The 15,972-nt window shown below is 39.6% G+C and overlaps 1 protein-coding gene across 8 annotated transcripts in view; it reads right to left on the bottom strand.

Moving 5' to 3' along the window:
- FBXW7 (F-box and WD repeat domain containing 7) overlaps positions 1-15,972 on the bottom strand; it is a 207,986-nt gene that overhangs the window by 32,313 nt on the left and 159,701 nt on the right. For 6 of the 8 annotated variants that reach the window (XM_079305424.1, XM_079305425.1, XM_079305430.1 and 3 more), the window contains 2 exons: positions 7,499-7,581; positions 4,229-4,370 (listed from right to left, as the gene is read on the bottom strand). In XM_079305424.1, the coding sequence (XP_079161550.1) occupies positions 4,229-4,370; positions 7,499-7,581 (225 nt within the window). Of the gene's footprint in view, positions 1-4,228; positions 4,371-7,498; positions 7,582-10,018; positions 10,260-15,972 lie in introns of those variants that run through there. The other 2 variants (XM_079305426.1, XM_079305427.1) reach the window with 1 other exon arrangement.

The following is a 15,972-nucleotide window of genomic DNA, read 5'->3' as shown; positions in this document are numbered from 1 at the left end:
TGCCCTTGGGAAGCCAGCAGGGCCCACTGATACTGCTCTTTGAATGACTTCAGAATTCTAAAGAAACATACCCCCTCTTTCCTCCCATTTCCTCAGGAAGGTATTGATTTGTCAGCCAAAGCCTTTTGACTGTTCATACCATTTCCTCATCCAGTAAAGCAGCTGCTTCAACAATGGCACTACCTAACTGTAAACTATCCCCCCTTTGCCACTGTGGGTAAATGTCTTCTCTTTCTTACAGTCAATATAAACAACATCTTTGCTGCTTATACAACTTCCACCTCATACCTTCTGTCTGACCTGCCATCTGCTTTTTTATCATCATCTCTTTCTGCATCTCTCCCCCTCCATGACCTGCACTCTTCTACTGCTGCACCTCCCCTCTTCCATGACCTGCACTCTTCTATTGCTCAGCTCTCATCTGCTACCCTCAATTTGTACAATTACAGCTTGTAGCAATTATATCCTTTTACTATAATAGGTATATTGACAACCTATTTTAGAGTTTAACTTCAGGATGCTTCTCTCCATTACTAAGTTCTGTTAATGGAGGTCTGTCATTACTGAGACCTGCAGAAGGGCACTTCTTGGAGCCTGCTTCTGTTCAGCTCTTGGGTCAGTTCTTGAAAACCCAGCCTACCCCCACCTTGAGGGTATCTCACTCTGGACAAAAACAGCACATAAGCACTGAAAGGAACACCATCTACAGCTATACAGCTGTACAGCAAGTAGTTTGTCACACCAGTAGGGATTCGGGAGCAGCTGGTGCTGAAGTCCCCTCATTAACCCATATCAGAGTCTCAGTTCCCAATCTGGTCCCCTGGACCAAACATTTGCAGCACATGTGATCGACCTTGTCTACAAGGAGCTGTGACCCGACATCCCTGCTAGAGGTTGGATATCAGAGTTTCTCAGAAATTCAGTTTCTCTGAATTTCAATTCAGTTGAATTTGTATGTAACAAAACTTCCATGAGAGCCAAACCAAAGAGAAATAAGCACAGACAGGTAGGAGACCTGCTGTAAGTCTGAAGGACTCCTCTGAAAAAAACCAATGATACAGCCAAGAGGTGCATCAAACTGTAGTGCAGATCTCTCCAGAGCTGCTTGTATGGGTTGCACAGAAATTCTAACCCTTGACCTAGTCTCACCACAAGACACAGAGCAGGAAATGCTGCAATGCCAATTATGGTACAATCTTTGCTGCCTGCTTCACATAAGAGGTGGACTAGTCAGTTGTACATGTATTCATTCCTGGGCATCTTTGAAATGGAGAATGGCAAGCAATTTGGATTTAGGTGACTAAGCCAACTACTTTTCTAAAAAAAAAAAAAAAAAAAAAAAAAAAAAGGAGGTGCTCTTGCCAGCAAGACATGGCAAAAGCATTTTTGACACTATCTAAAATGCTGTGAAAGAAAAATGCTTCCAGTTGTAGGTAAAATGATAGCATTCACTAGTTCTTCAAAGTGATTGCCTATATTAGTATGGGACAACTTTACAAGATCAATTTTCCATGAAAATGCCATTTTAAAATAAATTACTTTTAAAAAAAACCCAACACTGTAATTATATGAAGTAGGAAGAAAGGAGAGCTTAGTAATTTTTAAAGCAAATAGCAATTCTGAATGAACTTAGCATCCAGCTGATTTTTTTTACCTATGGCAAGCAATTTGGTGACTTAAGACTTATTGTAAAGAAATAAATTTTGTAAAGATACACTTGGGCATTGGATTTTAGAAACTCTTAAGAGTAAATTTTTAAAAGACCTGAAGTCAAAAGCCAATGCAAACCAAATAAAATAGATAGTCCTCTAAGAAATTAATTTGCTTTAATCTAAAAAAATGCCTTCCTATTCTTCTTTCCAGACTTAATTGAAATCCATATACAACTTTATTTTTAAAGGGATAGTGCAACTACACAAGTGTTTCTCCCTTCTGCATTATTTTGTTACTTTCAAAATAAAATGCTTAGATCAACTATAAAACATAACAACATGTAGTACATATAAAAACCCTTATAGACCATCTTAAGTTTTCTTAATATTTGCAGAGTCGTCTTGATTTTATCTGAAAAGACAACACAGGAGAAGGACTGAAGGCCAACATACAGGTGAGAGTCCCCAAAATAGCTAAGTATCACTGGTCACTGTCAGCTTCTATGTCAAAGAACAGTTCTACATGAAACAGCACATATGTCCCCTTAACAAGTCCCTAGAAACTGAGCTTTAAAATTAATTGGAAATATATTTTCAGATAAAATAAGAGCTATTAAGCTTGACTAGCAAGTACACATTACACGAAGAAAGTTCTCTCATTCCTGTTTCTTTACAGGCAAAACTTTGTGTTGCAAGAATGATGCTGCAAGTGCCATTTAATCCAGCCTTTTGTGCAGAGCTACCTTCCCTATGAATGTGCTTTTATCATTTGGCTGTTTAAGACCTTCCCCTTTCATGAAATTCATGTGAAAAATAAGCCCACAGAAAATGAGGAAGCAAGAAGATGTAACACTGAGATAGAGCTACATGACTCTGAAAGCTTTTCATTCAAAAGTAAGGGATTCCCTTTTGTGAATACAATAAAAACTACCAGTGACAGACGTGATCAATAAGTGCTGCTCAATGATCTCCTGTTAGGAGAGGCCTCCCTCCCTCTCAGTAGTATAGATCTACTTTTAGGCATTTAGCACTGTAACTAAGTATTTTGACATGATGAAAGTATCTAAATATATATGTATTAAGACATATTTTCTATATTACACACTGTACACATTTCTCTACATAGGCAAAATTTTCAAGTGCTCATAGACTTCTTATCCTAACCAAACAGCCAATAGCCTTGGTCTTACTAGCATGGTTGTCTATACCACTCTCTCAAACGCCTCAGCCTTCAATAATATTTTTCAAAAATACGTAACTATCACTATCAATCTTACATAAAAAACCATTACAAAATGTTAAAATACAATGTAGTATTACATTATATAAATATACATAGCACCATTTAATTATGATTCGTAGAGGTTAAAAAGACATAATTCTGTCAACAGTCTCAAAAAAGATACACCACAGTAACTAAAAGTGAATATTTTTAAGAAACTGGATGATGTGTGCAAGAATCTTAATTTCAAGCTTCCACTGGTTTAAGCAGATCATAAATGTTCAAAAATAAAGAGAAAAGAGGCTCTACATTATTATTTTAATGTTCAGAACTGACAGTGATTGAGATCAATAGTATAATGTGGCAGCATGAATCAAGCCAAAGTACACTTCTGCTTGCAAAATTGTATGATAGATACCTGTATCTACATACAATATTGTTCTTTTATCTTTGCCTGTTACAGTAATTGAAATAATGGCTGTATTTGTTAGCTGCCCCTTTTGAAAATGCTTTTAGAAGAAGCAATTTATTAATCAAGACAGGAAGACATAATATTTCCATTTTTCAACTCAGAAACAAAGATTCACCCCTGCTTCTTAAAAATACTGAGCAAAATGTTATGATCTCTATGGCAGAGGTTGTGGATCAGAAGCAGAACCTGCCCCAAACTTTGCTTGTATTAACATACACAAAATTGGCTCAGGTGCTCCTTGACTAGTGTCCAGGCAGATTTCAGTTTCAAACTGTGCAAGTGGTCCATATCCTTGTTCTTTATATCTTTCCTTTTGTCCAGATAAGTAATTTTTAGGTGTTGCTGAAGGTATTTTAAAAGATACAAAAAAACCCCTCTTCCTTCCCTTCCTCCCTTCAGCTGTGTACACATGTGCTGGCTGACATGTTCAGTTCACACAGATGAGCAAAAATACACACTGAGTTTGCTTTTAATCTATTTTTGATAAACTTTTTTTCCTAATTTCAAAAGACACCAGACTTGTGATGAAACTAATGATATAACTGCACTGAAGCAAACCCTGCACCAAAGCTTATTAGTCTCAAGTGAAAATGCCTTGAGGCCATGCAGGTAGCCCTTACATGTTGTACAGACTTTGCAGAAAATGTGAAAGCACTAAACAGGAAGGATTATATTATTAAGAAACAAGTTAAAGCTGTTATTTTTTTGCTGAAACAGGGAACAAGTATTCCTTAAAGTTGATGCCCACTTGTTATTGCAAGAGAACACTAAATCAATGGCAGACATTCTGGGATGTATAAGGAGAACCAGCTCTACTGAAGAACTTACATAAACCATGGAGGAAGAGTTGCTTTAGATGCTTATTTCTGCAAGCATGTTTACCTGAAACATTTTCAGCCATTCCTGGAGGCCTGATGGTGGCTGCACAGATGTAATGCGGCGCCGCTGCTGTCCCTGGCCATTGGCTGCCCGCAGGTCCCCAAATGTCGTCGGTGTGGCGGAACATGGCACCAGCCCTGTGGTACTGCCATACAAATGGAGAGTGATAGCCACATGTAAAACATCAAGGAAAATTCACAAGAGAACAAAGAATCTCATACATAATTTGCAACTAATACTTAAACTCTTTAGCTTAATGCAAAAGCAATAATGTGAAGAATGTTCTGCTAGTCATTCAAGAGGTCAGCACCTCACTTGGATAAATCTGCCTGCTTCTACCACTGCAGTGCCAGCCTTCCAACTAGGGGAGAAACAGGGATTACATTTCAAGACTGAAAAATTATCACTCTGTTAATTGGCCAGCAAATTGCATGTAAAGATACAGGTTTATACTTTCCTTTCCTTGTGACAGACAGTATTTCCTTTCTTTTTGGGCTACACTGGTGCCTTCTGATGAGGAATGTAGGAAGCCAGACCTCAGAGTTCCACCTGAATATGAAATGTGCTAGTGCTGCTTTGCCTTCAAACAGAAAGGGAAAAAAAAAGTATCTATTTTTAGGTTTTAATATATTTTGTTGACAAAGAGCTAGTAATATGAAGCAGTTCTAGTAACTTAGTGGTCTGGGATTCGGCTTTGAAATACTCCATACGGTGTTTTAAAGTTTCTGTGCTGATAGAATGACACGGGAATTAAGGGTCAGTGTGAAGTGAAAAGGGAAAAGGAGCCAAAGGTACTCTGAATCACAGTTTGATTTTTTCACTCTGACATGTTAAAAACCAGCTCATTCACATGGAATGGAGCTTTTAAAAGAGCTGGGATTAAGCTACTATTGTGGGAGTCTAAAGTAATACAGCTGACAGTGTTTTCTGGTTTGGGTTTTTTTGCTTGGTTTGGTTGGTTGTTTTCTCATTTTTGGGTTGTTTTGGGGGGTTTTTTTTAGTTTTTGGTTTGTTTTGGTTGGATTTTTTTTAGTTTTTGGTTTGTTTTGGTTGGCTTTTGTTTTGTTTTGTTTTCTTGGGGTTTTTTTTAGATAATGTAAAGTACTTCATTCACAGAATATCAAAGCTGTATTCCCCAGCGGGATATGGAACCCCAGTAGTATTTACATAAGCATGAACACTTTGAATATAGTGTGAGACTCCAAAAAACCCTCTGCTTTTTTGCAGGATAAATGCAGCTTTTTAGTAGGCAGGACCTTAGAGGGTTTACTGATTTTTCAGTAGCTACAGGAATGGCTTTAGATGATGCAGGGCAAGTTCATTTTAATATCTACCTCATCATGATCTACAAATATTTCACTCTACTCTTCCTTATTCTGAAGGACAATCATAGCACATCCTAACATTTACCCAAACAGGTGAAGAAAAGTAAAGATTGATTTGAGCAGGCCTATTTTTAACTGTTAATTTTGCTGAGTAATAACAGAAACAGAAGCTGGTATGAAAATTCTGTTTCAGAGATGAAGGATCATCTTAACATCATTTGTTTACTGACTTTATCTGTTATATGAAAACTGGTCAAGTGCCTGATCCTAAGGAAAATGGAAAAAATCAGGTACAAGAACCGCATCATTTGCCTACATATTATTTAGATAAAACCAAATCAAAGAGTTTAAGAGAGGAGGATCAAATGTTACTTAAGGATTCTTTTATGTTAGTAACTACTCAAATTCCAAGTAATGCCAGTAAAAAGTATTTTTAAAATAAAAATGTGATTTTACAGCTTAGTCATTCTAACCATCTGCAGAGATCCGACACAAGGCCTACCATTCAAGGTTCAAAATAAGGCACTTGAAATTAGCTTTTATTGGTTCTGAGCAGCATGTAGCCTTGAACCTGCCCCAGTAGAACAGTTACACTTCACTTTCTTCTGCTGTAAACTGGCTCTCAGTCAAAAACAGTTATTCAAAACAGGATCTAAAAGCTTCTTTTCTTTGACCGGAGATTAAAACACAAAATACTTGTTCGTGCTTCATTTTTCCTGTTTTCATTCCCTGAAACAAGAAGTCAGGTCTCTGTGGAAGCTTGACAAGTCCAGCAGCTCCTCTGAATTTGACAGACACACTCAACAAAAACGTGCACTTTCTTTGGTGCTGAACTGCTTACTCTTCTGGGAGTGCAGAGAACTCCCAATGTGTCACCTAAATAAATGGTGGCCAACAAGGGAGTCCTTCCTTTAGACTGACTCAGAAATTAGAAGATACCACCTGGAGACTTGGGGGATATGGAAGCTGCAACAAATGCCTCTCAGCAACAACACATCACCTCCTTTACTCTGCTGCAGCATTTACACATCTGAAAAGCAACCCTATAACCTGCCGCCTAACTTTTCATTCATCACTGGATAAACCTCTTAAAGGAATAGAAATAAAATATAAGCTACTTTGAAAGAACCATCAGTGACTGAACACTACTGTAGTGTGTTCAAAAGAAGTGCCATTTCCAGAGAGCCTTGGGAGGCAAATGCAATGTTTATGGGAGGGATGATGCTTATAGTGGGGGATAAAACATAAAACAGTCTAAATTCAAACAGAACAAAAATCAGTGTGACATCCAAGCACAATTGTTATGGCAACTACATAGCAAGAGTGCAGTTGTAAGACATGCATCTACAGCCCTGCTCTGCTACTGCTGCTCACGGTTAGGAGTGCTTTACCCCATGAAGCACCTGATGGAAACAACAGCAGGTATTTGTGCTTCCTGGTACCACACAGAAGTAGCAAGGAAGCAGACCAGAACTCATAATACCTTTACATTGGATAGCAAGCATGCTTATATTCCTGTTAAGATCAGATGGTCTGCTCTGCCTACGTGAATTTTCGTTCTCTCATTCCTGTTACCATAGCAAAGTGATACACTTGATTACAATTTTAATAGTCTTAGAGTTTATTGTTACGTCCCTTTCTAAAATCTGATTGACATTCCCAAGAATGCACCAGGCCTCAAAATATCTCTTAAGTAAATGGGCATACTATATTTAGAATGAAACACAAACCTCAACTGAAGAAATGCAAGTCTGGCTACTTCATTAAAACTCATCTTCAGTTCATGTAATTTAAATCAGCAAAGCAATATACAAATGCTGATACCACCTCTTCTTTGCTTTACAGTGTTATAACATAAAGAGGAGCTGAATTAATCAGGCTCAGCAATTGGAAAGACAGGATATATGCAGGAATCAGGATCCAGAGATCTGTCATTGAATTTAATTACCTTGTGTATTCTGAGACTTTGCAGGGTTTCTTTCCCAGAGAGAAAGAACGGACCTCGGAGCCATGGTCCAACTTTCTCTTCATCTGCAAGGTGAGTGAAAAAGAGTAACAACAGAGATTTAGTTACACAATCAATCTTACTTACGTGCACCTCTGTAAAATTAATACATTTTTACATTCTACTTTTATACCAAATTTCAGAAAGTTGACACTCATAAAATGACTTAGAGCAACATTTTATTTTCTAAATTCAACAATATTTGATACATGTTTTATAGGGTGCATGTAGATATCGTAACTCTTTTAGGGTCCAAAATCTACTGGATTTACATTATTTTAATTCCCAACTTGTGAAAAAAGTGCGCAGAACTGTGTTAATTTATTTAGTTGTTGGTTTATTCACTAAACTGTTCTCTCTCTGTCCACCTAGGAGAGGAGGGAAGGAACTAAATCAAAGCCTTGGATTTTTTGTGTTCAGGTTCATTGCTTAGTCTGTCATTAAAATGGTTAAATTTTAGATAGCCTGTCTGCATTATAAACCATATTTATTTCAAGGCCTAAAACAAATAAAATTGCTGTATCCTTTCTTTTATCTATACTTTGATTTTAAAGCTGTACATTAAAAACATTTATAAAACTGTATAGTTTTACTGCAGATTAACCAGCATTTTTCCAAGAAGGGTAAGGATAAAAAATACTACACCCCAGTCTTGAATGTCACCTGCAATTAGATATGATTAAAACCAAATAATGAGCAGGGCAACTGCCAAAAGGGGAAGCCAGACTGCAAAAATTACCAAAGAGATGGCAACCAATGAAAGCCATATTTATCCAGGCAGACAAATAGAGATTACTTTCTACATATTTGGGTAATCTTTAACCGCAGACTTTTGAACTGAGACATACATGCACCAAATGCAACTTCTGAGGTTTTTTTTGGTTTTCCTTTTTTTTTTTTTTGAGATGTGATACACCACAAGTTTAACCAGCTGAAGAATATTTACTCCTGTTTACAACTATGAGCTGCAAAATACATAAACTACTTGTATTACATTTCAGACTTAGTATAACCATTTGCTTACTTTTTTTCAAAATTTCATACTTAAGATACAGTTTAAAAGTTGGCATCTTTCTTACACAACTGATTTGATCTTTTTAAATATTGTATTATTACACAGTTATTTAACCATTTATTGTATCAGTCTACCTACCTAAACCAAAATACCTCAAACACAACAGAATTCTCTAACACTTACAGTCCACATACTTTTGTAGTGATTCTGGTTATTTATACTTTTAAAATATCCTTATGGCTTTACATAGAAACAGCCACTGAAGATCCTGTGTTCTGATTCATTAGTGCTTACACAGGAAAGCTAAGGCTTGTTTTTGTGGGAACAGCTACAACACAACCACAAGAGCTTGCCTTGTAGCTGCGTTTTCTTGCCCAGGCCTCACATGGGACACTCCACGGCATTTCACCAGACAAACACTGAGCCAGAACCACCCTCCATGCTGCCGAATTATCAGCCCCACGCTCGTGCTTCCCCACGTCCCAGGAGGAGTGGCTCCCTCTGCTCCCCCCAAGAAAACCAGTTGCAAAGATCACTGGAAAACAATGGATACCATCTTCTGCTGCTGTGCTAGGGGGGTGAGCCACCAAAATTACCAGCAGCATAAGTAAGATGTTTGAGAACAAATTTCAGTGTTTGATGATAGACTTTTCAGAAAGGATTTTTCCTGTTTAAGGAAAATTTTTATTTCCAGCTTGCCTTTCTGAGAGGTTATCATCATGATATTCCTCTTCTGCTTCTCATAAGAGGTAGATGCAGTTATTCCAAGGTGCACCTTAAAAAAAAAGTAGAAAGCCAACAGCGGAATAATCAGCTCTGGCGATTTATTTCTTCACGTTAGCGAAGAAAACAATACGCATTACGTTGTCTAAGAACGATTTCACCTGTTTATTTCGGCGGGATTTTTTTTCAGACATTTTAAGCAACTTTCATATGGGGTCCACCACGCAGACTGACTTTCAGTATCTCAGAACGTGCTAAACACCGTTTATCATATGAAGAAGCTAAAACTTTCTCTACAGCAGAGAGGTCTCATGACAAGATTCAGACATAGTAAGGTGTCTGTTTAACCAAAACACAGAAAACGTCGAGCAGACATGCTCTTAAACATTTAATTTGTCGCTAGGAAAACACGCATCCCTCAGACAACGTTTATTTATCAAACTAACCGAGACCGCACTATATCAAAAAATTAAAACAAAAAATATTCTTAAAAATGAAAAGAAGGGGCAGCAAACTGCATACCGCATCACCGCCCGCCACTAAGCGCTGGCAGAGCTCCCCGGCAGCGCACTGACTGCAGCTACGGCCGGGCGGCAGCCCTCCGCCGCCGGCACGTCCCCGCCTGCGGACCACCGACGCGGAGGACGCGCAGCCACCGCCCGCCCCTCCCTGCCCTACCCGTCCTCCGCAGTCGTGCATTTCGAGGGGATGGAGCGACCACTCACTTTATAGAAGATCATCTTGAGGGTGCCGTAGAAGCCCATGGTGTCGGCGCGCTTCCCCTTGCGCGGCAGCGGCGGCACCCCGCGGGCCCGGCGGCCGGGCAGGCGCTGGCAGTACAGCCCCTTCTCCGGCAGGTAGGTCACCGCCTCCCGCGCCGACATGCTCGGGCACGGCGGGCGGCAGCGGCGGCGCTGCTGGCCTGGCCCGGCCCGGCCTGGCCCTGCCCTGCATGCGCGGCTCCCCCTGCCCGCCGCCGGCCTCCGCCCGCCCCCCGCACCCGCCCCGTCCCTCCCTCCCCGCCCGCCTCCGCAGCGGCGGCGCGGCACTGCGGGATCCGCGGCGGGGAGGGACCCGTGGGCCCCGCCGGTGGGAAACCGCCCTCACCTCGCGCAGAGGGGGGGAAAAATTTTAAAAATCAAAACCAAAACAAACAAAAAAAACAACAAAAAACCCCAAAACAACAAAACAAACAAACAAACAAAAAATAACCACCACCACAAAAAAACCCAAAAAACCACCGCTGTGTGGGTTTGGGGCTATTTCCCCCTTTCGCCTTTCTCCCTCCCTCCCTCCCACTTCTCCAGCACCGCCTCCGAGGCAGGAAGTGCCACCAAGCCCTAGCTCTGTTCTCTCAGTGCCACTCTCTCCACGGTTTTCCAAGCGGCTGCAAAACAAGCTCATTTCCACTAACTATAATCATACCATCGCTCTCGGCGGGCCTGGCTGGACTCGTCCATGACTGTATTCCGTGGACAGACCCAAATTAGTTCCTTTAAAAGTGCGGGTAATTTTTTAATAATTTGAAATGCAGTACAGTTTTGCCAGGGAAAAATATGCTGAAATACCCTCTATTGGCTAGACAATAGAATAACGGTTTTTGAAGATTTAGGAGTTGAAAGACCCGAATGCAGCAATTATTTAATATACGTTAAAATACTAATCCAGAGCAGAGCGGTGCCGGAGCTGTCAGAAGCCGAAGCGGGGTTTCCCCACCAGGGTGGCGGGCTGCCTTCTTCGCGCACCTGGAAAAGCCTGGACGCACATACACCCCTCTTCCGTACAAGGCAGCTCTTGGGCGGCACCAAGCCATCTTAGCTCGGCCTTCAAATCCTACGCAGGATTCTCACTTGTATTTCAGTGAAAGCACAAGGAAAGCCCTTGGTGATTACTTACTAAAGAACGCTCCTTTTTTGGTCATTGTTCGCATTAAAAAATCTGTCCAGGTCACCCTTATGGCTCGATTCAAGAGCACTGAAGTTCCTGACATATGTCTCTCAGACAGATGGCTCTCAGACAGATACGTGGATTTTTCTAGTTTCTATACGAATAACTCAAGAGACTTCAGCTTCGGAATTTTTTTTTTATTTTATTATTTTTTATTTTTTCCCCTCCTGTAAAATTTTCTGCCAAAGTTCAGAACAGAGCATACCCTGAAAATGATCTGAAGCTGCAGCATGCCCCTATAATTTTCCCCAAGTGCAGTGGAAACTGAATATACTCAGCAGCCTTCCAAACCAATGCACTCAAACAGAAGGAAGCATGTAGTCCATTCCTACTGACCTGAGGGAAAACCATCTTCTTTATGATCCAAAGCAGTACAAAAAAGGTTTTACCTTTATAGAACACACATCTAAAGGAGTGGAACTGTAAAACCCATTAACTTCCTTGTTAGTACTTTGAAAAATCTCGTATGTATTATTACGTAGCAATGGATAAGTGTGGCAGGTGTTAGCACACCCACATAAGGTGAAATCACTATCCCCACAGCACAGAGATTCTGCCTCTCTATGGATGGATTCTCCCATCCAGCACTGAGTCCTCACAGTGCTTTACATCTCCCAGTGAAAATGGTTCTGAACAACAAATCTTGGCATTTATGCCATTATCCACTAAACTGCAGCACTGTATATTTTATGAGAACAAAATGGTCTGGAGTTGACTTCATACCTCAGATATGAACAGAGCTGTACATATCCCAGGAGACTATTACTGCTTTCCTTTGCTAGCACATCATATGAAGAGGGGAAGGAAAAGAAAACCACAGCTGCATATACGCATTAAATAATCACAGGAAGCAAATTAATACTCAAATCATCAGAGTAAGAATGAATTTGAACATTATCACTGTGAGAACTTAGAAGTACTTTATCTATGTGCCTGCTTAATGCCTTGTGATGCTTGCAGCTATCTCTGCCCCTTCTCCCATCAGTGAATGTACTCGATACAGATGGGGGATGATGGCTACTCTTGCTCCAGTGTAGAAGCCAGGAGTGGGTCGGAAATCCCCAGGGATTAACCTCGCCCCCAGCCCAAAGGCAAATATAATCTGACAGCATGGCTAGATTTATCTTTAGAAAAAAATGTGCTTCAGAATTAAGCAGTCAATGAGTTGAATAATAATTAGAAATTACTATTTTCCTCCCTTTTGAAGTACTACTATTGCAGATTACTTCTCTTGATCATGACTGGCAGATATTCTCTCATGGTAAAAAACCCCACTGATTTAACTACTAATCACTTTGCCACAGTCAGGGCCCATGTAATAACCCAAATAATCATTTGCTAATGGTAGAAAACTTGAAAAGTCAGGTATTTGTTCTGCATAAATGATTTGGGTTTTTTCCTAATTTTAGATACAGATAGACATTACATTTGAACAATGACCATCTCTCATCTAGCAATCTGCCTTTCGCAGAGAAAAAAGTGCATATGGTTATGGCTCTGGATCTCGATTTTCCACAAATAAAGAAACATTATCTCAAACTAAGTTTGATTGTCTCGTGGTAATTGCAAAATTACTCTAGTTGGATGTCTGTTCTTCCCGCAAATGCCTCATCACAGCCTAGGCCCTCCCTAGTTATTGGAGAAGAACATACTCCACCAAAGGTCGAGGGCACCTACTGTTAGAATCCCACTTCTAAATTCCTGTCTAGAAAGGATTCTCTCCCTTGACTTTGAGAACCACCCTGTCCTCAGAAAAAATATCATGCAATGAATGCACCACACTCTCCCTTGTAGGAATTAATTAAGGTTTTGCAGAACTGCCTAACCTGGGAACACTGAGGTCACACAGCTTCACATCTGCTGGGAATATACAAAAGTGGAGGAATAAGACCCCAATTCTGCCTGAGAGTCTGACAGCAAGTAGCAAAGATAATGCATTCACTTACATGTCTACCAACACTTGAAATAACATTTACTACAGCAACTTAATGCCCCAAGAATATTTAATGGTATAAAGTAAACATTCATCACAAGTTAAGATAGATTGAGGAAGACTGCAGTTTAAAGCAATATTAAAAGAAAAATCAAACGTTACCATGTTTCTTTCCCTGTTTGGTATATATTTAATTTCAAAGGTTCAAGGTCTTACCTTGTTTAAGGTGACAATAATTTTTCACGTTCTTAAACCCAAAAACAACATACAATTCATGACATTTAGAAAAATGTCTACACCAAAATTACATAGTTTTCAGTGGACACAAGTCCAATCTTATGTCCCATCTGTACTGCCAACTCTTAATTAAAAAAAATTCACAGCATCCAATTCTTTTCCTGTTGGCAACACTTCTAGCACCTTTACCAGTTTGTCATGTGGCATGCTGTAATTAAGACCATCTATTACTTCTAATGAAAGACTAGAATGAATTAAAGAAATCACCTGCAGAGCTACATAATCCCACATACAGAAGAACAGAGATTACAGTGCAACAGACCAAATAAACAACTTTTTTTGGGGGGGGTTGCTGTTTTGGTTTTTTTTTGGTTAAAGAAACATTATTGAGTGGAGAGAACACAGGATGGTCTGGGTGTATTGATGGCCAGTCAGCATTTTGAAAAAACACTGGTGCTTAAACCAAGGAATGCAAAAACAATAAATGGTATTTGACATATACACATATGTGTGTCAGGAGCATAGTGTGTGCATGAGAAACTGTGGAGCAATATGGTTTGGTGTCTCCATTAATATTGGTAAAGGCAGCATTCAAGACAGTGCCAGAATGGATTCAGTATATTCTGCACATTTAGCAGATGCTTAGCAGACTGACTCCTATAGAAACATTTCAGAGGGATTTTTGTGTGTTTTCTATAGGATTGCAGAGCTTTTTCTATCCAGGAAATCAAACACCCTAATCGGGGATGGGCCAAATCCTAAGCTGTGCAAGATTTACCCTGGACACAGTGAAGATGACATGAGAAGAACAGTAATACTTAGTTGTTTTTCCCTTTCTCAAATTTGGATCCACTTAGGCTTTAAACACTCCCCTTCTGCCTGGTAATCTAGTTTGGGCCAAATGCTCCCATTCAGGCAAGAATCTAGCACCACAGAGAGATACTTCCACCATCTGCTTTAGACATTTAACTACAGCTTAGCTTAGGACACCTACATTTAAAAGCCTAGTTCCAACTCATCCAGTGAGAAAGGCACATGCTAGAGTCCAGCATGTGTAAGGTCTCAGAAAAGGAGAAAAATATTCCACACAATAGCATGTGTTTAACATGTTTTAAAGCAATTCAGGGTGGACCTTTCCACTACAAAAAGGCACTGCTTTTATGGTCAGATCTTTTTCTTTCTAAACTATTACAAAATTTTAAAAGTGACCCAGTGGAATCATAGAAATCCTGGGTTCTCACAGTTTCCCCCAGTTCAGTTTGGTCTAGGCAGCAGCCTTACAGGCTACAAATTTGAGATTTATTAGTGTCTATAGTAGTTGCTGAGCTGGAAGTATTTTATGGATGAATTCCAGATCTGTGGGCAGGGTGAAATGAAGGTTTAGCACACTCACCAGTTAAGGAAAATGGGTATTTGGCTAAGGAAGTTCAAGGGCACAGTGTAGGATGTACCTGTCACACAGGTGTAACTGTGTAGAATATACCATTAGTATTCATGCCACGAAAAAGACCTGAAGAAATGAATTTAGGTGCATCAGTTGTTGACCAACAGCTGCTACATTACAGCTATGAGGGAAGAACAAAAGTAACTTGACTCCCTGGAAGCTGTTCAGATAGAGGAATTTCTGAAAAATTTGTTTATAATATGCACAGCAAGCTCAGAAAAGTTCACTCCTGCATGTTTGCCTGAACACAGTTACAGGAAGAAATTTACACTTAATGATCATGTGTAGTTCAAGTGTAATACAAGCAATTCTGGACCCTGCAATGTGCACTGATCAGCAGCTGAATGATTAATGATGTATTTTTATAATACTGATGAACTTAAGGTTCAGGAGGAAGTAGTGAAAGCAGCAGTAACTCTATTATGGGAGGAAGGACACAGAGAGGCATTACACTATGTTGCATGAAGCCTTCCAAAGCTTACTTAAGTGGAGTGGAGAATACGTATTATGAATTATGATAGGTAATACCACACTGTTTCATTAACTGTATAATGTTTCTTGGCAAAGCATTTTGAAGACTGCTTTCAAAATTAAATGCCCCACACATGATTATCCCTGATTTCCATGCAAAGTAAGGTGTACTGCAGTTAAACAAAATCGTAAAAAGACTTCAAGCTTTGTTTCTGCAGGAAAAGAAATGGTATTGGCAGCAACTGAAAAAAATAAATTAAAATTTATTTATACATCCTGATCTTATTACAGTACTGTGAACTTTGATTATAAATACCATTTTAAAGGTATATATAGCAGAGATTTCCCATAAACCCTTTTCTTAAAATATTTGCCTTAAATAAAAATAGAGTTCTAAATACATTGTGATAGAATACAAAAGGTGTGCTAGGTAATGGCTGTAAAAATAGCTTTGAAAAGGATTTAAACAGGATTTAAACAGATTCCTGCATTGGATGCTTTTAATAAACTTCAAATTATGTTTTAAGAGCAGGGAAATTTCACAGACAGGCTTAATGTAATGTGGCATCACTGTGTCTCCAGCAGAGCAGAACTCCGCTCTGAAGGTCATATATTCTGTCGTCTTTGCTGTTTCTCTGTAGCTGGGC

The sequence above is a fragment of the Erithacus rubecula genome (assembly GCF_903797595.1).
Source record: "Erithacus rubecula genome assembly, chromosome: 5".
Lineage (NCBI taxonomy): Eukaryota > Metazoa > Chordata > Aves > Passeriformes > Muscicapidae > Erithacus > Erithacus rubecula.
Note: the sequence above shows the minus strand (reverse complement) of the source record. Positions and strands in the feature narration are given on the sequence as shown.